This window comes from Falco peregrinus, chromosome 10, assembly GCF_023634155.1.
Source record: "Falco peregrinus isolate bFalPer1 chromosome 10, bFalPer1.pri, whole genome shotgun sequence".
Lineage (NCBI taxonomy): Eukaryota > Metazoa > Chordata > Aves > Falconiformes > Falconidae > Falco > Falco peregrinus.
Window position 1 is genome coordinate 6,914,324 of NC_073730.1, and position 26,865 is coordinate 6,941,188.

General features: G+C 38.9%; 1 protein-coding gene across 8 annotated transcripts in view; it reads left to right on the plus strand.

The window, feature by feature from the left end:
* CEP350 (centrosomal protein 350) overlaps nt 1–26,865 on the plus strand; it is a 76,385-nt gene that overhangs the window by 30,704 nt on the left and 18,816 nt on the right. For 4 of the 8 annotated variants that reach the window (XM_055815710.1, XM_055815709.1, XM_055815711.1 and 1 more), the window contains 19 exons: nt 842–995; nt 2,170–2,333; nt 3,301–3,490; nt 4,939–5,159; nt 5,281–5,444; nt 6,098–6,256; nt 6,456–6,587; nt 8,766–8,902; nt 9,252–9,371; nt 11,068–11,234; nt 11,765–11,961; nt 12,497–12,681; nt 13,569–13,656; nt 14,038–14,184; nt 14,986–15,143; nt 18,233–18,355; nt 22,048–22,247; nt 23,831–24,042; nt 25,221–25,365. In XM_055815710.1, the coding sequence (XP_055671685.1) occupies nt 842–995; nt 2,170–2,333; nt 3,301–3,490; nt 4,939–5,159; nt 5,281–5,444; nt 6,098–6,256; nt 6,456–6,587; nt 8,766–8,902; nt 9,252–9,371; nt 11,068–11,234; nt 11,765–11,961; nt 12,497–12,681; nt 13,569–13,656; nt 14,038–14,184; nt 14,986–15,143; nt 18,233–18,355; nt 22,048–22,247; nt 23,831–24,042; nt 25,221–25,365 (3,063 nt within the window). The remainder of the gene's footprint in view (nt 1–841; nt 996–2,169; nt 2,334–3,300; nt 3,491–4,938; nt 5,160–5,280; nt 5,445–6,097; nt 6,257–6,455; nt 6,588–8,765; nt 8,903–9,251; nt 9,372–11,067; nt 11,235–11,764; nt 11,962–12,496; nt 12,682–13,568; nt 13,657–14,037; nt 14,185–14,985; nt 15,144–18,232; nt 18,356–22,047; nt 22,248–23,830; nt 24,043–25,220; nt 25,366–26,865) is intronic. The other 4 variants (XM_055815712.1, XM_055815713.1, XM_055815714.1 and 1 more) reach the window with 3 other exon arrangements.

Genomic DNA, 26,865 nt, shown 5'->3' on the forward strand with positions numbered 1-26,865 from the left:
CATCTGTTACAACACATCATTCCTCTTTCAGTTAAGGCAGGAAGATGTATGCTTTATGCAGCACTTGTGTTACGGCTTAAACGAGTGCTTGCATGTATCCTGGTTTCTCCCTACACAAGAATAATACAGCTTTACTGTATTGTTAGAAACGTAACTTCAGTGGCTGAACCATGTGGACTTTCCTTTTGCATCTTTGCTCATATGAGTTACTTGATACTGTCTCAAAGTAGTGCAATAATTAGAGCTCCAGTAACAATATTGGATTTTGAAAAGGTAAGGTTTTGGTGTATCAGTAGGGAAAGTCTCTTGCTTAAATGAGCCTGTTTCAGGTGTTGGTGTCTTAGGGCATGCTTGAGAAGTGCCTCATGCAGGACACTTCATTTGATTTTTGTATTTTGTACAATTTTATTCTTCATTTTATGAGTACTGTTCCTGTTGCCTTGAGTTCCTCATTTGGAGGAGGAATATTTTCGGAGAAGTTGATTTTTATCTTGTGCTTTTTCTTGATTCTTTATTTCCCTTAAAGATGATTGCATTTAAATTTTCTGCAGATGGCTCTACTCACAAGCACTGCGCTCTTCAAGAACGTTTTAGCTGGAGTGTGTTAATGGAGTATTCAATAATTTACAAGAAGAGGAAGACTGCATGTTGTGTTGCTAAAACTGCCATGGGATGGCTGTACTGTTGTTCTCCTGATGTTTGTGTGTTTGAAAGGAAGTCTGTGTAACTCATGGTTGGGAGCATTTTAATTCCTGCAGCTTTATTACCTGCTTGATGCACATTTGCATTTGTCTTTTTTTTTTTTTTTTTTTGTCTTTTCACTTCTTTATCCACACTTCAGTGTTCGATGAAAGGTCGAATGGAGGGGCTGCCCTTCTGCGCCCTTTACTGCCTGCCATGAGCCCTCCAGAGAGTGTGGTTTCTTACGAAGATGATTTTGCCTCATCGCAAGGAAGTGGCACTTTAACAGAAAAAAAGATGGCACGTGACTTCAGGTAACTGTGTGTTAGGCTTCTTGTAAAAAATCAAAATGTAGAATTTGACAGAACATAATTAATACAAAATTTCACAATATGCTGGGTATCTTTTATGCTATGCTGTATTGTAATACTAGCCAAAGTGATGAGGTATTTCCTTGGGACCTTGCAGTTAATATAATAACCAGCATGACTGAAGTATTCCTGTTCTCTCTCTAATTTTTGTTGTTCTTCAGTCTGGCCGGGTAACTTTAGGTGAGGTTCTTACCCTTTGTAGTCAGGTGAAAATGAGTTCTCCAACTTGTGTGGCTGCTATAATGCTCAGCTAGTCAGTCATTGTAATTTAGAAAAGGGAAAAGATACCTGAAGGTGTTAAAAAATCTTCGGTACTTCAGAATTTTATAAAAAGCCTATGATTGCTTTCAGTAAGGGTTCAGTAATGCTTAGTAATAGATACATAAATTGTCTGTAAGAACTTCTAAAACCTTTTGTTCAGACAAAAATTTGAAGACTGGAAATCCTAGACTCTTCATATGACTACTGAATTCATGTGGCTTCCTGAATTTTCTAACACCTCTTTTTTGGTAGTGAGATATACCTACGTCTTTTGGGCATCCTGGGGGAGGTCACAAGTACTGTGTTTATACTGGTGATACTTCACCTCAGAAGAAAGGAAGGTAAAAGGCACTTTCCACACTGAAACCATGTTGGCTGCAAGAAATGGTTTCTTTCAGATTAAACTTCTTGATAGGTCTTCTGTTGGTATTTAGTATATGATGCATTACCCTCTTTTTTGCAAATTCTTTGTAATCCTTTATGGAAAATCACTCATGTATGTGTCAATTGATGATATCTACGTGCCCAGAGATGATCTATAATTCAGTCATACTTGGAGTCCTTCTTATGTTGTTCAAGCCTGTAGCTAAATTGCTCGTAAGAGTTAGTGTTGGGGAGGATGGTTGTTACCCATCTTTTACTGTTTCATGTTACTGGAAGCATGTTTCATTATGTTCAATATCATGCTAAACTTCCTCGTGTTTTAGCTATCACAGTTTTTAATCTCAAAATCGATGCTTTTCAAGATGGGCTAATTAGTTTTATCTGTCTGTCTCTAAAGTGTGGTGGATTTCTTGTGCACAATGTAATGTGGGAGTTGGAAGTCCTTCACCACTGTCCATGTGCTCCTTTTTAGTGTTGCTGGCAGCAGCAGTTCAAGCATGCAGGAGGAAGTTCTGAGCAGGAAGTCTCCCCACGAACCTCGATCTGTAGAACTTGCTTCTCAGCATTCATCTGGACCACGGTCTGCAGCCTCTTCTCGCTCATCTGCTTCCTCTAAAAAGAGAGGGAAAAAGGAACGTAAGTGCTGTACTTGACTGTAGGGTTTTGGGTTTGTGGCAGGTTTTTTGTTGAAGGAGGTTTTAGGGTTTTCTTGTCATGAAAATTGCAGTCCTACTTATCTGGAAACTGTTATCTAATAGCGATAGTATGATTTATTTATTCCTCCAGTAATTCCTTCCTAAATTCTTTTTGACTCTGATTATTCTCTGACCTTAAAATAAAATAATCTAAAATTAAGTAAGCAAGAGGTTGTTAACAGCATTGAAAAGTTTTCTTTTCCTAAACCAGCCTTCTAACAAATTAGTTAGTTTTAATATCATGTGAGAACTATCCTCATATTCTGTACTGAGGAAATTCCAGTAGGCTGCTGAGAAATCAGAGTTTGGGCCACATTTATGAAAGCAACAACAAGTTTGCCTGTATGCTTCATCTTTGGATCAAAGGCAGTTTTTATAAGCGCACAAATTAATAAATACACTTATTCCTATGGTAACTTGTATATTACAAAACCATGGAGAAACTTGAGATTTGGTATACTCTCACTAGATCAGCAGTGGATAACAAGAAAAAGTTAGGTTTAAAGCCAATAAAAGGATGAGAAAAATAGGATTGGCAATTCCAAATAATCTCTTTTCCTCTTTTTTCAAAACTCTCTAGCTTACCCAAAGAAAGCTAGGCTTTATTCTGGTTATCAGTATCGAGAAGTCAAATGTGTATTTTCTTTAGATTAACAGATAGTGTGCTGAAATGAAAGCTGAATGACAGTTTTGTTGGCACTGGACACAATATGCAGAAGAGAACTTGATCTCCTGGTGGAAGCTGCCAAATTTATGTTTCTTGCTTGTTGGATTTGTAGACTTCTCACTCAAAGGCATCTTTAATTGAGGAAAAAAATTCTCAATTATTTGTTTTGGGGCTCTTGATGGTCAGGTAGTCATAAATAGAATACCAAATGTAAACTTTAGGCAATGTTGTTATTTCTTAGGGTTGGACTCTTTCAATGGAAGTTCTCACCACTTTTCTGCGGAAGAAGATAAAAGGCTTTCTGAATTAGACTGGGGAACCCAACAAGCAAAAAAATCCTTATCAAATAGCAGAATTTCTAGTAAAGATCATGAGCAGAACCCAGATACAGACAGCACACTGGAAAACTTGTCTGGACACTCCCTGATGAGGTAACATGAACATTATAAGACTGTATGCAAATATAAGCTTGGTAGCCTTATGGCATGTTATCAAAAATGGCACTGTATTTGGATGTGCAAAGGGAGAGTAACAGAAATGATCAAATGTTAGTAAGATGGCAATGCAGAAAATGTTTTTTTTAATGACATTCAAATTTTTTTCTCTTTTTTTCTTCATTTTTAAGTGAAATTAAATTTTTCATATTTTAAATACAAAAGCCTAAAGTAGGTGGCTGTACTAAGAGAAAATACAAAACAGTGATTCCTTTCCAAATGACTCCTCTGTTTTTGTAAGGATAACTGGCTGATACAGGTGTCTTGTCAGGTTCAGTACCTTAAGCATTGAAATACAGTTTTCATTTTCCACTTCTCAAGTGGTATGTAAGAAGGGAGGAGCAGAGTGGGGGAGGAGGGAGGAATAGCTGGTCAACCTATTAAGTTATCTTGCCCTTTTCAGTGGGATCCACAGACATTTTTGGCTACGCTTGTGTTCAGCTAATATTCATAAGCCTATGCAGCTCTGTGAGTTGATGCTTTTTGAGAGGTGAACTAATCCTCAGAAAAGAGTGTAGACTTATGTGGGTGACTTTCACTGATAATCCAGTATTGGATTTGAAAGGTCCTGTGACCTCCCAAGATGTGCCAAGTAAAGCAAAACATCTTCCTAAGGGATTTAAGAAGCCGCTGTTAATCTTCTTTGGCTTAATAAAATTGGAATATTAGATTTAAGAAGTGTCTGCATTATTTTCTGTGTGTTTAAAAGAAGAGATGTCTTTAATTTTCTCTTGAGCAGTGTTGCTGTAGTATTTTACTAACTGTTTAAGTGAAGTTTTGGCCTTCAAGCATTTCATTGCATTTTAAGTGAAAGACATCGAGACTCAGGGCAATGGCTTATCTCATTCAGATGCATCCACATGCTGATAGTAACCTGTTTACTGTTTAAAAATACTGTTCATTGTATTCTGGCACCAAGTTATTGCCCTAATATCCTGTGAGTAGAAGCTCTTCACTCAGCCTCTCAAAACAGATGTGTGAATGCACATGCAGATGAGCGCATCCTGACTTTCTCATGCCAGGTTCCTAACAGGAGGCATTGAAACTGTTTGTCTGGCCCTGAAGAACATGTAGATATGATGTTAATATTTTTTCTGTGTGTGTATGTGTGTGTCCCTGCGCTAACTAGGTTTAATACTTGGCGGGGGGGGGGGAGGAATAGGGTGCTCTAGAAACTTAACCTGAAACTGGGATATAGGTACAAAACCCATCTCATGAGCCCATTTCCTAAAGGCAGACTGGGCCTGTGCAAACAATAGAAGACTGTATCTTTTGCATGGATCTGTTTGGTGTGTATTAGTGGAAGAACTAGGTTATTGCTTTATTGTCTTATCAAATGGCTGGACTTAGGTGAATATTGACTCCTTCTCTTGTTTTGCTGCCAGTTTCTCAGATAAGGGAAGATCCCAGAAGACACCGACTTCTTCCCCATCTCCTGGTTCCCAAAAAATGTTGCAGTTTGAGTCTATAGGCAATACAGCTGAAAGAGTCAAGTCACCTGCTGGCTTTTCTGGAAGTACAGCGTCAGGGCTGAAGCCTAATGTAGCCTTCCCCGACTTGAGTCTGGGGACTAGCAGGTCTGCAGCAGGAGCAGCCTCAGCGAGTGGTGAGTTGTTTTGGTAAAACCATACCACTCCCAGAGCAGGGGAGGGGCGGGTTTCCCCCTTTATTTTTTGATGTGGGGCACTAAAGTCTGTGGAAGTTGACTGTTAAGTTTTATCCTGCAGGATGTATGCGCTTCTCCCCTGCTGGTCTTCAGCATCGTTTGTCAGCAGAATTGAACTACCTCAGTGCTATTGAGGAGTCTGTACGACAGCTTACTGATGCAGAACGAGTACGAGGCATATCACTTGCCCAGCAGGAGAGTGTTTCTTTGGCTCAAATTCTGAAGGTAATGGAAAAATACTTCCTTGTCTTAACCTTCCTTTAACCTTCCTTTTTTTATTTTGCAAGAAAATCAATCAAATTAGGGCAAGTTACGCTTTCCTTAGCAATGCAGAGAAATCATGATGGGTGCGACGGGGCATCTTTGATGTCCAATTTGTAGGATTAATGCCTATTATCTTTCTTATTTTAAGTTGACACCAAGAAACTGGTGACTCTAGATTGTGTCACTAATGTACCATTAGTGGGAATTGCTGCTTTGGTTGTGTACTTCAGTAAAATGAAAATTTTATTTTGGGTCCCAGTGCCATGCAGTGTAGTTGTTCAGGCAGGATCATTTGTCTTACTCCATTAAAAGGATATTTTTGGTTGAAATTTCTTTACGTTGGCAAGATTGCTTGTTCTAGTTTGTTGAGTTAATTGGTCTTTAAGTCCTCTTTCTTTCTACACTGTGGTGGAAGAGTATGAGGAATATGCATTATTTACCGTCTGCGTAAGAAGGGAGTGTCAGTTGGTAGGCTGAAAATTTTACTTTAGCAGAAGAGGCACCACCAGTAGAGTAGGTCTAGATCTTTCAGAGGTGGATGCAGCAAGTGGCTAAGGCAAAAAAGGTCTTTTCGTGTAACCTGCATGATTAAAACTTGTTTTTCTGATCCGTAGGCACAGCAGCAGCGCCATGAACGGGACTTAGCTCTTTTGAAAATCAAGGCTGAACAAGAAGCTCTAGAAAGTCAGAGACAACTGGACGAGGCAAGGCAGAAGGCAGCTCAGGTAATGCTGCCCTTCAAAAAATGTGGAGTGTATAACAGGCAAAATGCTGTAAGTAAATTCATGCCTACAAGTATTCTTAATTTGAAGCTGTAAACATCATGAAAGTGCTGAAGGGGTTTAATAGAGCTGAAAAGAGCTCTTAGGGGCCAATTTCAAACTTTTCTTCATGTAGGTTTTGAGACATAAAGCTGTAGTTATTATAACTAGAGAATTCTGAGGAGCTGAACTGGCTGTGTTTTCTGCATAGGTCCATGCAGAGTCACTGCAGCAACTGGTCCAGTCACGGCAGGAGGCTGTACAAGAGACCCCCTGCAAGGCTGCAACCAAGCAGGCAGGAACTGTACTTGGCACTGCAGATGCTCCTCACCAGATTCGTGAGGTAAGGTCCTGAGTGAAAGAAAAAAGCTGTTATAGTTTCAGTATTGTATTGGATACTTTTATGCCTCTATGTTATGTTCAGTGTCAGTGCAACTTAACGTGACAAATGATAGGACTTTAAAGGAGCTTTTCTGACATCATTACTTAGAAGTCCGTCAGCAGCCTTAAATCCATGTTCACTATTCTTATGATCTTCCAGTTAATGAACTGTTAAGAAGCTTGTTCTTCCAGGGTAGATTGATGGAAGTGAACACATCAGCTTGAATTTGTAAGAGTTGCGCTCCACCGGGGGTTGATCCTGTATCTATTTCATATGCAAATCAAATTGGAAAAGCAGGGAAATAACAATTTTGCTTACTTCTGAAGGTAGGGGACCAAAAAATAAAAACAAAATAAGGAAGGGGGAGATCCTCAGCAGAGCTCTTAACTTGATACAGAGTTTCAAGGCTTTTTGAGTGTCTGTTCTTGTGGTATACAGAATATTTATTAGTTGTCTGTTTTGTACATTGGTTTATCAGTTTGCGTATTTGTTGTTCCCTGTACGTAGCAGCTGCTTCACTTATAGGTAAAAAACACAGTTTTAAAAAAAACCAACTAATTCAAACCCACAGAAGAAATGCTTTTGCTTCTTCCTAGTTTAGCAGTCATTAGGATTAGGGTTAGGGATGGAGTGGAGAAGGCTGATGAGTGGCAACGTAACTGTTCACAGTTTACACACATGATGGTGCTTAGCAAGGCTGGTTTTATGATGGGTAATGGGACTGTAGAATAATACTGATGTACTTGTTCTGGGCTTTGAAACGTGAAGTTTAAATAATTTTTGAATGGACAAGAATGGGTTAGGTTAAAGAAGCAGAAAAGCTCGGCCATCTCAGATACATGTAGTAGTTGTTGGTAGTAGGTAGTGAGGTCTTGGATAAAGACAAATATTTGTAGTTTATAGAGCTGAAGTGGGTAGAAACCAATTAAGAAACAAAGTAGAAGAAACGGAGACAGCTTTTATTTGGTATAGAGTTTTAATTGCTTGGCTTGCTTTATGTTTGAAGTCCAAGAGTAAGTGGAGCAGTTGATGAGGACCTGGTCAGTGGTGATGGGCTAGCAGAGTAGCTTTTCCATCCATGTTCAGAAATGACTTCTGATGTTCAGTTGAAAAAACATTTATTTGAACTGGAATGCAGCAATGGAAATGCCAGTTACCAATGTGCTGGGAATATTTTTGGATGTACTCTGTAATTGTTTATGTGTAAAGGAATGGAGTTTTATCTTCTGCAAAAGAGATAATGTAGCATGCTACTATACAAGTTTGTTTGCTTAAGAGTTGACTGTCGTAGTAATGAAGGAGAAAACAGTGGGTGATGTATACAGACAATCCAATTTAAAAAAATACTACTTGTTTCTATAAAATTTGTATATGTTAATTGAAGAGTTAACAAAGAAACTCACTATGTGTATTGGAAGTTATTGAAATACAGGTTATTCCTACCTTTAATACCAACCAGAGTTCCCTGCTCTGCAAGACACAAACCCTTGAACAAGAAGAAAAATACTAAATTCTAAAGCTTCTGAAAACCAGTGTTATCTGCTGTGGTTTCTGAAGTTTTTGGCAGTCACTGTGTACCTGACTAGAAACATACATTAAAAAGGATAATTTATGGCTATCCATTTATTTTAATGCTGCCAGTTTTAGACCTGACAGTTTGCATGGTATTGGAACTTAAACTTGTTGCTTCCTTTGGAGTGGAAAGAATACTTCTTGCTCTTTGGGCAAGATACACTTCAAATGAAGAAGAAAACATTGTTTCTGCCATTTGTGTGTTTTGGGTTTATTTTAAATTTATTCTAATGGTAAGTCGGAATGTTTTATTATGTAGGAGTCATTCTACTTATCAGAGTTTGGTTAAGTTGATTACAATGATATAAGTAGTATCTTGCATGTTTCATGTCAATAACTGCACTCTTCATAAGTTAAAGAATATGTATTTAAAGAGCAATGAGCACCTCCTACAACCAAAATTGACATGTATGTTATTACAAATCATCTTAAAACCATGTCTTACACGTTCCATAAATGCCTGTAAATTTGTTCAGTAAATTGCCTGTGAGAGTGAATATTCTCTCTTTCAAAAACATTTTGATGCTGATAAGCTCATTGTATTTCTTTGATTTTTATTGTGCTCAGATGACAGAGTTAGCACGAACCCAGATCTCAGATCCTGTGAGTGCTCCAGCTGCTCCAGTCACCACCTTGTTTGACCACCAGCGACAGCATCATTCAGAGTTCATGAAACAACTGAGAGCTCTTACTGATACGAACAGGTTTTGCCTAATGTTTCACATCTTGGGAAGGGGGAAGTAAAAATTGTTAGGTTTTGCTTCACCTATTCTTGAAGAAAATTTTAAGATGTTCTGAGTGAGAATTTAAGAAGAGTTTAGATTCCGTCTTTATGGCCTTAATGGTGTATGCCAGAGGTGACATTAACTGATTCTGTGAAGCTCTATATAGAAGAGCAGAAAAAGATGTTCTAAATGTTTTGTGGAATAATGTAACTAGTCTAAGCTGTGATCTTTTCAGGAATTTATAGTAAACTGATGAAAGCTTGTGAAAACTCTATTATTCTTTGGTTTAAGACAATGCAGATTTGCCCAAAATGCTTTTCTTTCTCAGGAAATGTGAGTCTGGTGCCATATCACAAGGTAAAGAGGAGACGGGTGACTCAAAACAGACATACTCACCAATGTTTGATAGTTATTCAGAATCCTCAAGGTCAAAGGTTCATGATCAGAGGTAAGAAGACTTTAGATTGCACAGGGGTTTTTTGCTATAAATAAGACTAAAGTACAAAGGACTATCAAAATTCCTTCCAATATTTTTTTTAAAAAGAGGGAAAGTCAATATTAAACCTTTCCAACAAGTAAAGTTGCCTTATATTCCAGAGCTTGAAGGTTTACATGCCTACCAGAATATGCTTTGTCTTTTTAATTAGAAGTCCTACCACACTGTGGTCAGCAGTGTAATGGTATATTGCGTGTTAGTATCTTCAGTTTTGTATTTGTTCCAGTTGGACGCTTTTCTCTTTCATAACGTAGGAATAGTTGAGTTCCACATGTACTTTCTCATTCAGCTGAATTAGCAAGAGTCTAGCAAGCCAGTGAAGGGAAAAGGTTTTTCTGTATATCTGGAATACAGTGTCCAGTTTTGAGCTCCTTGGTAAAGAGCAGACATTGACATGCTGGCACAAGTCTGGTGGGGAACCACCAAGATGGTTAGGAGGCTGGAGTCTGTGATGTAAAAGAGAGGCTGAAGGAACTGAGCTAACTTAACCTAGAAAAGAGAAGGCTTGAGGGTGCATTGATCTAGTTGCAGTATCTTAAAGGTGGGTCGTTAGGTAAAACAAGGCTAGACTCTTCTTGGAGGTGCACAGTGAGATGACAAAAGGCAATGGTGACGGACTGCAGAAAGGGGAAAATCATTGGGGAAAAAAAAAGTGCTCCCTGTGAGAGTGGTCAAACACCAATGGGGGTGTAGGGAGGTTATGGGATCCTCTGTCCTTGCAGGTGTTCAGAACTTGGGATGTGGCCTTGGCTTTGATTGGATGTAATACCCTCAGAAATTGTTGGGCTGAGACGATTCTGATTTCTGTGCTGTGGCCTACTTACATACTTATATTGTGTCACCTTTGTAACCTAAAAGTCACTTTAAGTCTCTGTTTATCTGAGTCTTTTTCCCTGTCCTAAATACGTGCATTTTGTGCCCTTCACATTTTTTTCGGTATCTTTTTGAAATGGGCTAGAATGAAAATGCGGTGCAGGCACCTGTAGAGCTGCCTACTCTAACGTGCATTACTTTCTGTTCTGTTCTTTGTGTATCTGGCCATTTTGTTAGGGGTTTGTTTTTTCTTCACTGCTGCTTTGCACTGGCTTGAGATTTTACATGAAAGGCCTGGAGTATTGCTTGTCTGAGGTTTAGATTTGACTCATTTCTGCTGTTGCTTTCCAGTATCTTGCCTGTGTTTAATACTGAATTTTAGCTTTTTGTTTCCTTTTCGCTTACGTGATCTAGTTAGGTCCTGTGAAGTTTCTCACAGCCCTTCTCTGATCTTGACCAGCTGGAATGATTTTATCCTCTGTAGTTCTTCTGATTTAAAACAATATCACTGTCTCACTCATACTTTAAAAAAATGTAAGGAGAGATGTTTGCAATGTTTTATCATCAGTACTCATTGCCAGGTAGAGGGTGTGCCTACCTACAAACCACTTGCATCCTGAGGTAGAATAAAAATAACAAGTTCCATTGTCAATCAGCAGCTTGATGAGGCTTGGAATTTTGAAGTAGCTAAGCTGCGCTTTAAAAACAAAGCCAAACCCTCTGCATGCCAATTATTGCTGGGATGTTAATCATGGTATTTACAGTAGTAATGTAATATAAATATTTTGAAACGTGCAAAGTAATGTTTAAAAAACCATATCTCTTGATAACACAGTAGTACCAGCAGCCGCCAAGAGAGTCCTTCAGTTCCTTCTTCGAAGGAGAATGAGAAAAAACTTTCCCGTCGTGAAAAGATAACTAGCAGTATTGAAGAGCAGGCTCATACTGGTGCGGACGATTCCTTGCCAAGTGATAGTATTTTATCACTGCCAGATGAAAAAGGTTAGCTGTATTGTTTGTGTGTGATGAATGTGAAGGTATTGAGAGGGGGAGGGAGATGCTGTTTCAGAATTAGTTTGTGAAATAAATGAGGGAATATGGGTGGAGAAAGTAGAGCCCCAGGGGAATCGGTAGCCTCTTAAGAGGTAACAGAGGATGGCACAGTGAGATGGGAACCTTTGAAATCCTACACATCTGAGTGGTGGAGTCTGTGGGTTATTCTGCTTTCTGCTGTGCTAGTTATAGCCAGATGTTCGCTTGCTGAATACACAGGCTGAATGCCAGCTGTTTCAGCAGTCCCAGAAATGTGTTTACACCTGCGTCCAGAAGTCTGTTAGGCCTTTTGAAGCTAGATAACAGTGTTTCATGATGTCTTCGAACTCATGGTCACTCTTTTCTAAAAACACCAATTTTTCTGCATTAGTTATCTTCCTGTCTTTCTTGCCCCCGTAACCTCACTGAGATGAGAGAGTTAAAACTGCATTCATGATACATACCTGAGCATAAAACCACTTCTCTGATTTCTCCCTTAGATTCTGCTTCTGTTGCAACAGAGTATTCCCTGAAATTTGATGAGTCCATGACAGAGGATGAGATTGAGGAAAAGTCGTTTCGGTCTTTGCTGCCCTCTGAGAGTCATCGCAGAAATAACTTGGAGAAGAAACGGGGTAATCGTGATGATTCTGATGAGGAAGTCTCCCCAGAGAAAACAGCTCTGTCATCTATCAAGGTGGGTTAAGCAACCATAGTTAAGGTAAATTAACTGAACTGAAATAGTTAAGCTGATGAGCTTCAAGTGAGCCATTTGTAGTTGTCTTTACAAACTTTAGGACTCTTTTCTCCTTGTGGTTCTCTGAGCATCTCAAAGCTTAGAGTTGTGTGAATCATGCTGTATGTCACTGTTCTACACATGTGATGACTTGACTTACGAAACAGTCCATCCAGGCCTCTACCTGTTCACTTGCGGCTTTGGAGGAGTGACTTTTTGAGGCAGGTTATAAAAGCCCAGTGGATTAAGTCTTCCTACTATGCTTACACGCAGCTAGGAAGTACAAGAAGATGCTCTCTGGCCCAAGAAGGGATATCCCAAAACTGTCATGCAGCCCAGGGCAGAAAAAGCTGGTCTGCACAAAGCTCAGGTGTAAGAGGGGAAGCTGGTTTTCCTCTGGTTTTGTGTGTGTGTGTGTACATGCACACTTCGTAATTGAAAAAAGCCTTGGAATTTCTGTGTTACCAAAACATGCCAAATTTGTCTTGCCTTCTAGGACCTAAGCATGCCATTCTCAGGGGGGCAAGATAGTTTCTCTAAATTTACTATGGAGATGGTAAGACAGTATATGAAAGAGGAGGAAATGAGAGCAGCTCATCAGTCCTCACTGCTTCGGCTCCGGGAGAAGGCTCTGAAAGAGAAGACCAAGGCTGAATTAGCTTGGCTGGAACACCAGAAGAAGTAAGGCAGCTCTGATGCTGACTGACCCTTTTCTTACACTTTTACTTGAATTTTTTTTGTAAGATTTTGCTTCCAGCTCACCTCTCCCTTATAAAGTATCAATAGTTGAACTAATCTGACATCAGTAATCTATACAAATGTTATTGTCACTTGGAAAGAACAGAACCCAGTTTGTAAGTGTGCTTTGATGTTTACATTGAATATGGTCTGATAAAAGAGAATTTTCTTGAAACAGCAGAAGGTCAGATATTTGTCAGTCAGAGAAGGTAGTCCCAGCCATTAATCTGCAAGTCTTAACTCAAGAAGCTGTGACACCGTCAAAGAGACCTCCATTAGCTTGTTGTCTGTCTGAGGTTGTTTTGGTTGACTCAGGCCAAATTTTGTGAATCTGGATGTGTGTTGTACTTCATGATTTGTTTCCAGCCTAACATATACTTTGTCCTGAAATGCTACTTGCAGTACCGAGTGATACTACTGAACAGTGGTGGCCAGATTTAACCAATAATACTTTTCCGTGGTCACTCTGCATTGTTCACCAGACGTTTTCTTCTAATTTCTTGTCATTATGGCTTTGACAAAGGATTGTGAGGTAGTGACTACCCAAGTGACCTTCCTTGGGACAGGACTTGCTCAAATGGTGAGCATGCTGCCTCTCCAGAGTTTCTACCCATTTATGTGACATCTCATTTCACCTGACCTTTTAACTGTGCATGTCTAACTACACAGTACAAAATATTCCACTATAGAATATGCTAACAATTAAATACAGGCATATACTCTTCTGCAAGTTAGGAAGAGTCAACTTTTTTTTTTTTACTTTAAAGAGTAAAATGCTCGTGGTTGTGCACTTATTCCTTATTTAATCCTTTCCTCCAAACTATTTGCAGGCATTTGCGAGACAAGGGAGAGGATGATAAGATGCCTCCTATTCGAAAGAGGCAGCGTGGTCTGCTGCTCAGATTACAGCAGGAAAAGGTAACTGATGCCCTCTAGGAAAATCCTGTTGAAACCCCTGTATAGCCATTAAACATTTCAGACACTGTAAAAGCTAAGAATTGAGAGCTCCATACCAGGCTTTTGGATAGGAAGCTAGCAGTATTTCTTACCAGTAAGTTTTATTCACATTTCTGTAGTACTTAACACTTCGTTGTAAAGGGTCCTTCTGTATCAATAATCTCACTGGTTGAGACTTTAAAGTATGCATAGATCTGTTCTTTGCTGCTGAAGTCCAGGCTAGTTACTTCATCATGTAATTGCAGTAATTTTAAACCCATAGCGGACACTGTGGCAGCTTTAGAGTGTGTTCTTGAAAGCTGTCTGTCACAATTCTTATGCTTAATCTTTCATACCTAAAAGGCAGAAATTAAGCGTCTTCAAGAGGCTAACAAGGCTGCTCGGAAAGAGAGACAGCTGATCCTTAAACAGCAGGCAGAAATAGAACGAATCCGTCAGACTACAATGAAACTGCAGGAAAAACTAAAGTCTGCAGGAGAAAACAAGCTGGTAAGTGTTCAGTACAGAAGCTGGAGTCCTGCCTCTCTGATCGTGCAGCTGGTGTTTGACTTCAGTGTTTAGAGGAATGGAAAGTTAAGAGATTAGAGCTATCACTTGGAAGTTTTGTCTGCCTCAAACGATCTCATCCTCTTTATCTCAGCAATTTTGTGTTTAATTTCTTTGAAGTATTGTTTAAGGAAATGTATTTGGAGTAGTTATAAAATGTTTTGCTTTAACTGCGCAGTAGATGGTGTTTGTTAATTCTCAAGCTGAACTAATGACTTCGAGAACATCAGTATTTTGATGCTGAGATCTCTTAGGCTCTGATTTTGTTTGATTATTTATCAGACCCCAAAGAACTAAATGTTAGCACTAAACCCAAAATTGCTGCTTTGTGTGTATGTTAGTGTCACTACACTAAGTTTCTTGCATCTCCATTACGAGATGGCAAGATGGGATTTTGTAACTGTCTGCCTCCTTACAGAATTTTGAGGAGACACAAGTTGAACAGTAGTAGTAGTATAGAAAGGATTGGTTTCCTGTTTAGGTAACTAAATTCTGCTGGACTTTTTTGTTCTAGATACAGTTAAGGGAGAACTTAAATTACAGGGGGAAAGGGTGTACTAAAATACTTTATGTCAAATTAAAAGGAAGTGGGAAAATGAAGTTAAATCTGCAGGTGGACAAACTTACCTGAAGTAGTATTTGATGTAATTTGGGGAGAAGGTGAATTAACACAATTTTTAAGATGATTGTAAAATAACTATTCTTACTTTTAGTGTTGCTTTTTTTTTTTATTAACAATTGCAGGAACTTCACAGCGAGGATGACACCAAGCAGAGCAATGGTTCCAGCCCACTTCCAACTGATGCAGAAACACGGAGCCCTTCCCCAATCTCCATCTCCAGCAGTGAGACTAGTAGCATTATGCAGAAACTTAAAAAAATGCGCAGCAGAATGGATGAAAAGTAACTTTTTTTTTCTTATGCAAAAGTTTACTGTTTTTAATAGAACGAGTTTGGCCAGTATCTGCACTAAAAATGACCATCAGAAAAATTAGAGGTGTTGATGACCACATGCATTTTGATCTGAGTTGCCTGAAAAATAGTTGATTGGAAGCATTAATAGAACAATATTAATCTTTGAATATAATACTTTAAAGGCTATGATTCTTGCATGAATACTGAGATTCGAATGTTGTTAGCTGGCAAACTGTATAGTCAAGGGTTTGCTGTAGAAGATTGGAGGAAATAATTAAGTTTATGTGCAGTTTCAGTGTTTGAAAACTAAGACTGGATCTCTTGATTTGACCTGTTAAATTGTTTTGAATCAAAAATTGTTTCTGCATTTTTTCAGAGTAGGAATTACTTTGTCTGCACTAAACATCCCAAGTGCCTTATGAGGATGTGCTCATTAGTTTGAAGCCTTAAATTCTTATTTGAGACTAATCCATTAAAAATCTGGCCTCTGCCAGTTTCCACAAGAAATAGTCTTCACTTAAACAATTTTTTTGAACTTATAACCAAAGTAGGTGACTATGTTGTAGTCCTTATGGGTGTTCTTTGTAATGTTTTTTTTTTTCTTGAGACTCCTAACGCAGCTGGATAAAACATCAAAAAGCAAGCACTTCCACTTGTAAAGGCAAGCTGTCTGTGACTCCTTAGCACCCTATTTGGTTGAAATCATTAGAGAAACACATTTCCAACACTTGCATGTATTTGTATATGATGCAGATAAAAACCAGTAGTAGTAAGGGAGGATTTGGTGTAAATAGGAAAAAACCAAAAACACGTTTTAGTTACATGGTCCTCATGTTCTAGCCTGAATTGATTGCTGTTTTATTCAAACTCTTCTGGTAAGGTCCGGTAAACTGAACAGCCAAAATCACAAATTATTTCAAGTTTCTGAAGTGTCGTATTTCCAAAATGAAATTCTTAGCATTTCAAGTCACATGAAAACCACCACATCGTTATGGCAGCGAACTTTTTCTCAAAGTATGTTTTGAGGTTGGGAAATGGCTTAAGATGAGGGCTTCAAAGGGATGTACTCTGTAGGCCATGTTGACTTCTTGCAACAAAATTTTTCTTCTGATCCTATATTTTTTGTTTAAAAGAGGGTCTTTGTCTTATATTTTCCACCCAAGCTTCAACATAGAAAATTTCAAGTGGTGATACAAAACCAAGCTACAGCTTATGACTTTTGAAATATAGTAATACTATAAGGGATGACAGATACACTTTTATATTCAAGACTTCCTGTGCCACTTTTTTCCAGGTAGTGGTTTTGTCAGTATTGTTTTTGAAATCTTATTTTTTCAAAGTACCTTCATTTCTGAGCAACACTTATGATTGCAGAAAGTTTTACATATTAATAAATAAATGTTCTTAGTATTACAAGGGATAGTAGTAGGTACGAAGTATGTTCTACCCTTAAAGATATTTTAATTGTCAGTTTAAAATACTGCTCACTTTTCAAAAGGTGGATAGCAGGAGTTGAGCTGAAACAATTGCTTTTAGGCAGAACGAGTGGGAATTGTGTGTGATGTAACATATGTGGCCATGTATTTTTATTTTCACAGTTTTGTCTTGGATTGCTGCATATGTTCAAAGGAAGTACCATTTTCTGTAAACATAAATGATTTTCTAGAACTTGATCTTCCTAATTCTATAGCTTTTGCACACCTTTTGCAGGTATTGTGATAGCAATAGCAGTACTTATGGATTGAAAACCAGTGCCAACTTTGTATTTTTTTTTCATGTCCTTTTTGTAAAACCCGTAAGAATAATATTAACATAATAGTGAGACATTTTGGTTTGGATGTAATGATGGGAAGCTGCCATTTGAAGGGAATCAGGCTGTGAGATACGGCAAAAGGAGAGAAGCTGAATAACGAGTGAAGTACGAAGGAACTAGAGGAAGGAATTGGGAAAGCCTGCTATGCTGGATTTGCTGTACTCCGTAGCAAGGCAGAAATCCTTTGGCTTCCTTACTTATGAGGCAGCTTTAATATTTCTCTTCTGCTGAAAGGGGAATGGAAGAATAGTTCTGTTTTAATTTAATTGATGAGTCTGTGTAGACTGCATGGAACAGGAGCATGCTCTGTCAAAGAGAATTAACCACTTTCCCCTTGATTTTGTTGTATATGCAACTTTAATGATAATCCATGCAACAGAAGAACTGATGAAATGCTCATTTTCTTTTGCTTTTCTTTAATATGCTGCTTAGCTTGCATTGTAGTTGATAGAGCTATATGGAGCATGGTGTTTTTCTGTAACTGATAATTCATTAGGAATTAGCTTAAAATAGTATTTTTTCAGGAAATACCATTTTAAGCACAGCTGTAAGTTTATATAGATTTTTTGAAAACGATAGGCATTATCTTTCTGCAGTTAGTACTAAAAATGAAAGAGGCAATATGTGAGTGTTCTGAGACCAAATCTGCACTTGGTTGCAAAAAATTAAATAGCAGCTAGGAGTTGAATTATGGGTGTATGTACACAGGCTTTTCTTGGAATTGCTCATGTTTTAAAAATACAATACAAAAAAATATATCTCACTTTTTTTTTTTTTTTTGTCCCTTTCACTGGTGCTTACCTTTGGAGAAGTATTTTTATTGAGGTTTCACCAGGTGAATGAAAATGTGTTTAAAGTTTCAGGCTAGCAATGTTGTTCATATCGCAAAACCAGCATGCTGTTTAATGCTAATATTATCAGCAGTTAGAATAGCAGGAGTTGCAAAAAGATCATGTTGAGATATTTTAACCAGTGCATGTGGAATTCTGCATCCAAGTAATAAAACTCCTTCCAAAATTTAAAGAAAAATACAGCATTGTGAAAGTGGCTTGCCTTAATTAACAGAAAATGAAGTGTTGTAAGTGTGTGTATTCTATTACCTTACGCATAACAGTGTATAGTTTTTCTGCTTCAGATGTTGGGTAATAACTATACAATGTTAAATGCAATTAATTTTAAAGTTCTTTGCTAGATGCTATCCTTTTCTCGTTCTTTCTGCCTTTTTTGCTATCTTAGTTTTAAACTCTTCCTCCTTATTTTGTAGACACTGCTCTCCTGTTCACTACTTCTTCTCTGTCTTTACGTCTCACCACTGGGCCTCTCTCAGTGTCTGTTTTCCCAACCTCCACCCCAAATTCCAGCTGTATATCTACAACCAATTGGTCAGGTAACTGTATCTTTCTCAAGTGATAGACTCTTTGATAGAGCATGCTCTGTTCAGTCCCAGAAAGTCAAGAAGTTCTTCCCCAGTGAACATTTTTGACCCTTTCCTCACTGTTCCCAAATCTTTGTTAATGACATAGACAGTGGGATTGGGTGCCCCCTCAGCAGGTTTGCAGGCAACCCCAAGCTGGGTGGTGTAGTTGGCTCACTAGAGGGAAGGGGTGCCCTCCAGAGAGTCCTTGGAAAGCTTGAGGCATGGACCAGTGTGAACCTTATGAAGGTCAGTCAACAAGGCCAAGTGCAAGGTCCTGCAACTCGATCCGGGCAATCTCCAGTGTCAGTATAGACCGAGGGATGAGTGGATTGAGAGCAGCTCTGCCGAGAAGGACTTAGGGATGCTGGTGGACAAAAAATGGGATGTGAGCTGGGAATGTGCACTTGCAGTCATATCCTGGGCAGGAAGTGCAGCGAGCAGGTAGAGGGAGGTGATGTTCCCCCTCTACTCTGCTCTCGTGAGACCCCATCTGGAGTACTGCGTTCAGCTCTGGGGTCCCCAGTATAAGAAAGGCATGGGCCTGTTGGAGTGGGTCCAGAGGAGGCCATGAAAATTGTCAGAGGGATGGAACTCCTCATCTGTAAAGACAGGCTGAGAGAATTGGGGGTGTTCAGTCTGGGAAACAGAAGGTTCTGGGGAAACCTTATTGTGGCTTTTCAGTATATAAAGTGAGCTTGCAGGAGAAACAGAGACCTCTTACCAGTGCCTGTAGCAACAGGAGAAGGGATAGCAATTTTAGACTGAGAGAGGGTAGATCTAGGTTAAATATAAGGAAGAAACTTTTTATGAAGAGAGCGGTGAGACAGTGAACCATGTTTCCCAGAGAAGTTGTGGATGCCCCGTCCCTGGAAGTGTTCAAGGTCAGACTGGACAGGGCTTTGAACAACCCGATCTAGTAAAAGATGTCCCACTTGGTAGTAGTGGGGATGGACTAGATGATCTTTAAGGTCCCTTCTAACCCAAGGTATTCTGTGATTCTCATCTCTTATTCCCACTGTGTTCTGAGTGGCAGGTGGACAGTTTGCTTTGCTCCCACTGTCTGGTCACTACCTCAGAATAGCTGTTGAAACTGTCTGGTTTGGGTTTTAAGTCTGTATACCTTGGATATACATGTAAAAGTACATGTTAGAACAACAGGTTAATGCTTCCAGGTTAATATTTGGAATGCATGTATAAAATGTGTGACGTTAGCACCAGAGAAATAGACTTTGAAATCATGCTGGTGTAGTCTGAGTGCTGCTGCTTCCTCTTTACTCCCCCAGATATAAAGCTTCATAGATGTCAGATGTAGTTTTGCACTTTTTTTTTCTGTAAAGGTGCTCCTGGTTTTGAGGATGAATGGGTACCCTTGGCGTTGCAACTGGAACCCTCTAGACTGTAGTAAATATTAGGGCAGTGCATATACTACCTTGTGGCTCCAACCTTTCAAACCCCAGGGTTACAAAAGGGTCTGCATCTTTAGCCGTGCTGTTTCAATCCTCCTCTTCCTATAGGCTGAATATTGGAACCCACTTTCTCTCCCATCACTTCTGTTGACTTATCTTTCTTACTAAGTAGTATTTGTGTGGTGATTCGTTTAATGGTCATTTAGTTAATTCTCCTCTTTGTGGTCTTCCGGGTTAATTCATTTGACATCTGCTTTTGAGGAGTCCTGCTCTTTTGAATCTCTTTATTTCAGTCTTTCTCTTGCGTTTTACTTCAACTGGACTTGCCTCCCTCAAGATCCAGTAAACTGTGAAGATCCAGACATTCTGATGAAATCAAGCTGTAGGTGAAGGAAGAAGAAAAAGTTGCCTTCTGCACTGAAATCATTGTGATAATGACCTCCATAATGACTTCCAAACCCATGATCTGCCAGACTAATTGGAATTGATGTGTATCTGAAAGTAAGAGTTGATAAATCTGGTAGTGCTGGTGAAAGACACAACATAAGCATGACTGTCCCTGTCATGTTTGTAATGCAGTTAGTGTTTGTAGTCTGGTTTCTTAATGTTATTAATCTGTTGGTTTTGCCTAAGAATAGACAGTGTTTGGTGTTTGTCTATAGAAAGTGATAAAGTAATGCACAAAGTAACAGAATCTGTCAGCTTGAAGGTGGCAGGTGTCCCAGAGACTCTTGACGTGCTTCTACTTTTCACTTGGTCTTTTTTTGACCATAGGAAAGAAGATTGTAGGCATGTTTTACTGGCTTCTGAAACCTTGATCTTCACATCATAAATTGTACACCTTATCTGAATCTTAGAGAAGGACTTATCTGAATCTTAATCTTTCTGATCAAGTGCCAGCTCACTTTTCCAGGGAACAGAATGAAAACTAAGTGAGCAAACAAGAAATGTCCCTTAGCAGGCAAGACTTGCAGAGCAGCCAGTTGGTTATTCCAGCCTCTGTAAATAAAAGGGTTTTTTTAAACACGAGAGATTAAAAGGCACAAATGAAATTATTATCTGCTTTGCAGCTTAAAAATCTTGATGCTAAGTGTTTAGGATGACTTGAAAATTACAGATTATAAGAGCATCTGCAAAGCAAAACATCACAAGTCTTAGAAGACTGCCTTTTTAGGCACCACACCTTCTGTAGCAATGACAATGTTTGCCACTCTAGCTGGCAAACCATTTATTTTCTACAGAGTGATTCTATCGTATCTTAAAAATGGCAGCACAGGAGATGAATGGATTGATATACACTCTTCTCTAGACTTGGCATGTTAGAGGTAGTATGTACAATTGATGTTGAACTTGCTTATCTTTTTCTGCTATTTGCATTTACTGTCCTAAAGGTTAAATGCTATGATCTTGGTTACTTCCATGTTTATAAATGAGATACAGTTGTTCAGGAGCTGGCAAACAGAACGAATATATGCACATAAACTTACACCTACCAATTTCTATAAGAATTCCCTCATGTCTGTGGTTTCATGGATAACCTAAGAAATCTTTGTCAGAAAGAAAATATCTGCTAATTTTCAGCATGAGCTTTACTTTTTATTTATTCTTAAACTAGTAGCCAGGCATGTTAGTAGCTGGGAAAAAACAGTCCTGCATCCTTATTCTCTTGATGCTTTCAGCTCACAATTAGCATTCCCAGTTATCCATAGAGATGATGCTTAAAGGAACAAGGATAAAAGCTCCAGTAATTCAGGAGAACTATTAATACTGAATCACCTTCTCTTATAATTATGTATTTGGAAAGAACTGTGGGGCAACTGGGCAACTTAAATTTTTCTGTTACTGGGATTAGCAAAAAGAAAGGTTCATTTTTCAAACAGTCGCTGCTTTCTTGAGGGTTCCAGTTTAATACCACAGGTACTTTTGATGTCCTGAAATTGGGAATTTACCCCTGTCCATTTCAGTGAATAGTTAGTAACACTTTTAATGATTTTGAAGATCTTTAAAACGTAAGCAGTATGTTTACATTATGTTGTAGACTTTACTTTCTGCAAAGACAAAAACTCTTGTCTACTTGCATGGATTTTTTTTCAGCAGCCCATCAGAAGTCTAGGGGATAGTAGTTAGTATGGATATTGTGCTAGAAAACAATTTGAATAGCTATAATTCTGCGAGTTGTGGCAATAGAGCATTTGAGTATCAGGACCTTTGAGTGTGGTTGGCTGTTTTCCCATTGTCTTCTGCTCTGCCTGTCAGGTTCCTAACTAAGCGAGAACAGAAGCTGATGCAGCGTCGGCAACATGCTGAAGAATTGTTGGAGTGGAAACGCCGCCTGGATGCAGAGGAAGCAGAAATACGACGGATAGAAAAGCAGGCTCTAGCTGCCTGGGACAAAGAGCTGCTCAAAACCAAAATCACCAAGAAAGAGCTGGGGGATCAGAGAACTGAGCCCAAAGGTAATAGGAAGTGGGGGGAAGTGATGCAAATGACAAGAGTAAAGTATAATTTGACACAACGATTGCTTAGGTTTGCACTTTCTTCCTTTTTTGATGTTTTGGTGGTGGTTCTTCTCTGGACACTTAGAATTTTGATTTCTGCACTCTTTACTGCCTCCTGTTGCCTTGTTCTTTTATTTTACACCTTAGTTAAATATGTATTCCTCCTTTGCTGTATATCTTCTCAAGTAAGCAGTGCAGCATAGGCCCATCAGATGTTTCGGCATACAGTTGAAACTATTCCTGTCTTTCCAAACAAAAATATTGCGTGATATTTTGCTGATCATTTTTTGAACTTTATTAAAACCATTTTCCCCTGTAGTGCTCGAAGTGTCTATCCTCTTAGCCTTATGTTGGTGAGGATGGTTCTTACCAGCAGCCGCTTTCCCCTTGTCTATGTTTTAAAAAAATTGAAAGCATTTTTTTCTTTCCTCTGTTGTTAATGCAACATAACTGTTTGAAATGTGCAACTGAGCTAAAGTGTGCTGGAATGTGATTAGTGTAAATGATGCTGTTGTGAGGGAAAATAAGTTCCCAGATGTTGGGAGCTACATCTTCACTGTTTGGTCTTAAGTGGACCATACTTTCAGCATGAAGCACAGAGAACTGGATTGTGGTGGGAGAAAATAATGAAACTTCAGGAATTGTTCTAGAAACAATCAATTTTCCTTTTTTCCCCACTTTGCTGAAAGCAGGCAGCATGTCCTTTGAATGTGCAAAGGGAATTCAGAATTACGCCCTATTACACTTGTTACGGAAAACAGTCACATGGATTTTAGGCATTGTAAGACATTTTAGAGGTGATGTCTGTATGAGTCAGTGAGTTCCAGTGAACAAAAATTCAGCATGAATGCTGAGTTCTCATCAACAGATGAGAAAATAGCACTTGCTTTCTATTATTTGTATCTACCAGTAAGCATTGGAGCACAGCCCTGCTTCAGAATTTCCTCTCCCCAGCCCTTGCTCAAATATTGCATAGTTCTCCATGGCTGCCTCAGTAATGCTGTGACTCCTGCGGAATTCAGTAAACAGGAGTATTGAAAACCCAACTTATTATTTTACTTGTTGCCATTTGAGAGAGTCATGATGAAATCATAACATTAAAATGTTTTCTGTAACTACTGTAAAGGAAGCAATCAATTCTAAATTCAAGATCTGGCTTGCAGATTATATGCTCCTCCATGACTTCTTAAGACTAATAGTGACTCTTGCTGGTGTATGGTCAACTGGAAGGACAGGTTTCCCTAACAATCTTTTTGGAGTGTGTTGTCTGGAAAATCCTAGAATATCTCAAAAAACTCTTTATTTTAGACATTCAGTGATCACTAAGAATGTTTGGCAGTCTTAAATCATAGTTCTCTGGTAAACGTGCTTGTTCTTGCTAAATATTCCACCCTCGGTGTCTAGGTGAGTGAAGTAACTCTTGCCAATTCGACATGTGCTGGTAGTAGTTGCTGCTTTCTATGCAGGCAGCAGTATCTCTGAAGGCGTGTAAGTCAGTGCAAGTTCTTACACACTTTGGTTTTTCTCTCATTGAATCTAAGAAACAGCTAGCGAAGAAGAGTCTCCAGTGCCTTCTTGCTCTCATCTGAACAGTGAAAGCTCTATCCCAGAAGATCTTGGCAGTCTAGCTGCTGAGTCTGTCCCATCAGAGACTATGTGCCACAGACAGCCAGAAAGCCCAGATCAAAGTACAAATAATGAGGAAATGGTTTATTCTGAAGAGTTCAAGTCCTCTGTCTCACCTGGCAAACTTGTGAGTGAGCTTTTTGTGCTGTATATATTCTTACACTTGTAAAATCCCAGTTATCAGAGATTATTAGCTGTGTTTGCAGTGCCATTTTACATTACTGTGAATGAACATTGTGATCAGATATGTTCTTTGAAGTCTTAAGGAAAAACTGCTTCAGCATAGGGTTTAGATATTTTTAAACTTGTGGGTAGTCTTGCAAAATGTTTTGTGTATGTCACGTAGGTATGCAGTATTAAGTGGTAGAACACTGACCCAGTTTACCAGTGTGAATTACCTGTAGGCTAGCTTGTTACCATTGTATAAATTCTTTGAGGCCATGGAAGCTATGCTCTGTTTTTCTGCTTTGCTTTATTTGGAAGTAATGTATCCCAGGGCATATAGGAAGAGGCAGAGCTGCAACCTCATGCACAATCCTTTGGGTTTCAGATTATGTCTGCTTGCTAGCTAATGCTGCCTTATTATTGTATACCAACTGTTATTTGTACTTGGTTGTTAATTTCGACAAGTTTCTCATCCCGGTAACTTTGCCCAGTGAGACAGAAAATGCACTGTCTGTGGGGTTAAAGAGCTGCTCATCTAGACTTATTACAAGTATTTTCTTGGAAAGTTTGCTGAGAAGGTAGTGAGGTAAAAGATGTAATATGTTCCAGAGGTTGTGTTCAAGGTGTGTGGTATAATGTTGAAGCAGTAAGCAGCATTTTGGAAGAATATTTGCTCTTAGATTTTTTTGCCTGGCCTCAGAGAAATAGTGCTCTGTTGTTTTAGTGATTTAGGTTGTCATCTTGCATCCCGTGCATGAAATGGTCCTTTTGCTTTCACCAATACGTTGTACTAGGAGTTCCTATTGCGGTAGTTGTTACCAAATAAGATTACATGAACTGTATCGAACACCTGTGAGTCAGAAGCATGTCAGTTCACTCAGGTGGTAATAAGCAATCTAAGCAGGTTTACTGAAGTCTAGGTTCTAAGAAAGGAGTCAGCTATTGCTGCTCTTGGTATTTTTGTTTCATATAGCAAACTAAGGTTAAATTATTCTTAAGATAGTTGGATAGGTACCACTGGTTATGAGATGTTCTCTAGTCATGCTGTTCTTTCCTTGTAACTAGCTTCTGATGACGATGATCTGCTTTCAGACAGAGCTTTACAAGCAGTTACTTACTTGTCCTTTTTTTTTCCCATAGTCTCCTCCCAAAAGCAGCGTATCTGTATCAAAGCAAGATTCCAGCAAAAGCAGCCATAGAACTGCAGGACAGCTACGTTCACCTGTAAAGTCTCAACAGATATCTCACAACTGGTCTGATGAATCTCTATCTATGACACAGTCAGGTAAGTGTAATACCCGCTTGGGTTTAAGTTGCTTTTTCAAAGCTTTTGCTTTTAACAAGTGAACTTGAAATGCAGACATAGATGTGGGGAGGCAGACAGAAATTCCTGGAAATTGCCAAGGTTTGGGATTTTGTGGGAGTATTTTCCCGTGATGTAATTTAATCTCTTCAGCTTAAGAAGGTCTTAATGTGTAAGAAGGTCTATATATTATCTCTTCTTTTAGAAGTCTTTGATTTCAAATGCTGAAGAAAAGGTATACGAGGTGGGAAGCTGATCAGGATGGTGCTGGTTTTACAATAAATCATTCCATTATAAAGAGATGAATCTTCCAAGCTGCTGAGTAGTTATGTTGTCATTGCTATGTCAGTCCAATTAATGCGTAGACAAGATCGTCAAAGATGAAAGCATGTGCAGATCTTTCCCTTATGAGTTGATCAAGAAAAGCTATAATTACATAATGGTCACTTACTATTTGGGAGGAGTTTGTAATTACAGTGGCATCATAAAGTACTCCTGATTAGCTAGTGAGATTCCATTCTTTTTGTTCTCCTTATTTGGGTTTTTGTGTTCGGTGTTTTGTTGGTTTTTTTTTTTTAAGTTCTGTAAATGGTTAACAACAGTTGTTAATGGAAAAAGAATACGGTAGTTTGATTGTATTTACTGGCTGTTGTTGATGATTAAATCCTTCATTATGGTGGTTTGTTGTCTTGAGAAATTAGATTGATTAGCAAAATGTCCAGCTGTTCCTGCTGGCTGACCAAGTGAGACTGGTGACTTTCTAGCGTGTTCAGTCCGGCAATTGGCGTTTGTAAGCATCCAAGCCTTTTGGTCCAGAAAACATTATAGGTAATATTGAGCGTTAGAAAAGCAAACCAGCGAAAATCCTTCTCTTAGGAGCTCTGCAGCGCTGCTATAGAAGAGGAAGGGAGACATCAGCTGCAGGGAGGAGCGCCAGTAAGACTATGTCAGATAAATATTTTTAAGAGTTTTTGGTACTTAATTGTGGTAGCACCGATGTGGAACAAGGATCTTGTTTCACACTATGTTGATATACATTTAAAACAAGGAACAAGTAGACATAATCAGGTGGGCGGAAAAGAACAAGTAATGAGATGCTGAGTCAGCTTCTCTATAAACTTGTTACAGCAGAAGTAATGAAAGTAGTAGAGTTACGGTAGAATGGGGTTGTCATGCCGGGAACGGATCTGAGTATCAGGGGACAATGTATCAAGGGAAAAGAGGTAAAACATCATCAATAGTACTGGAAGACCAGGTTGCATGAAGTTCTGAGGATGGAGAGGAATGGAGAAGATCTTATAGATGTTAATAAGGATAACGATTAAGAAAAAAATTGTTGGGGTGGAAGGTAGCTACAGTCAGTAATGGCATCATAGGAGGATCTGTAAAATTGAAGTTGGAGCAAAGATATGTCAAGAAGTTTTGTATAAGCTATTATTGAGTAGTCCCCCACATGTCTAAGCTCAACTCTACTCCCATTCA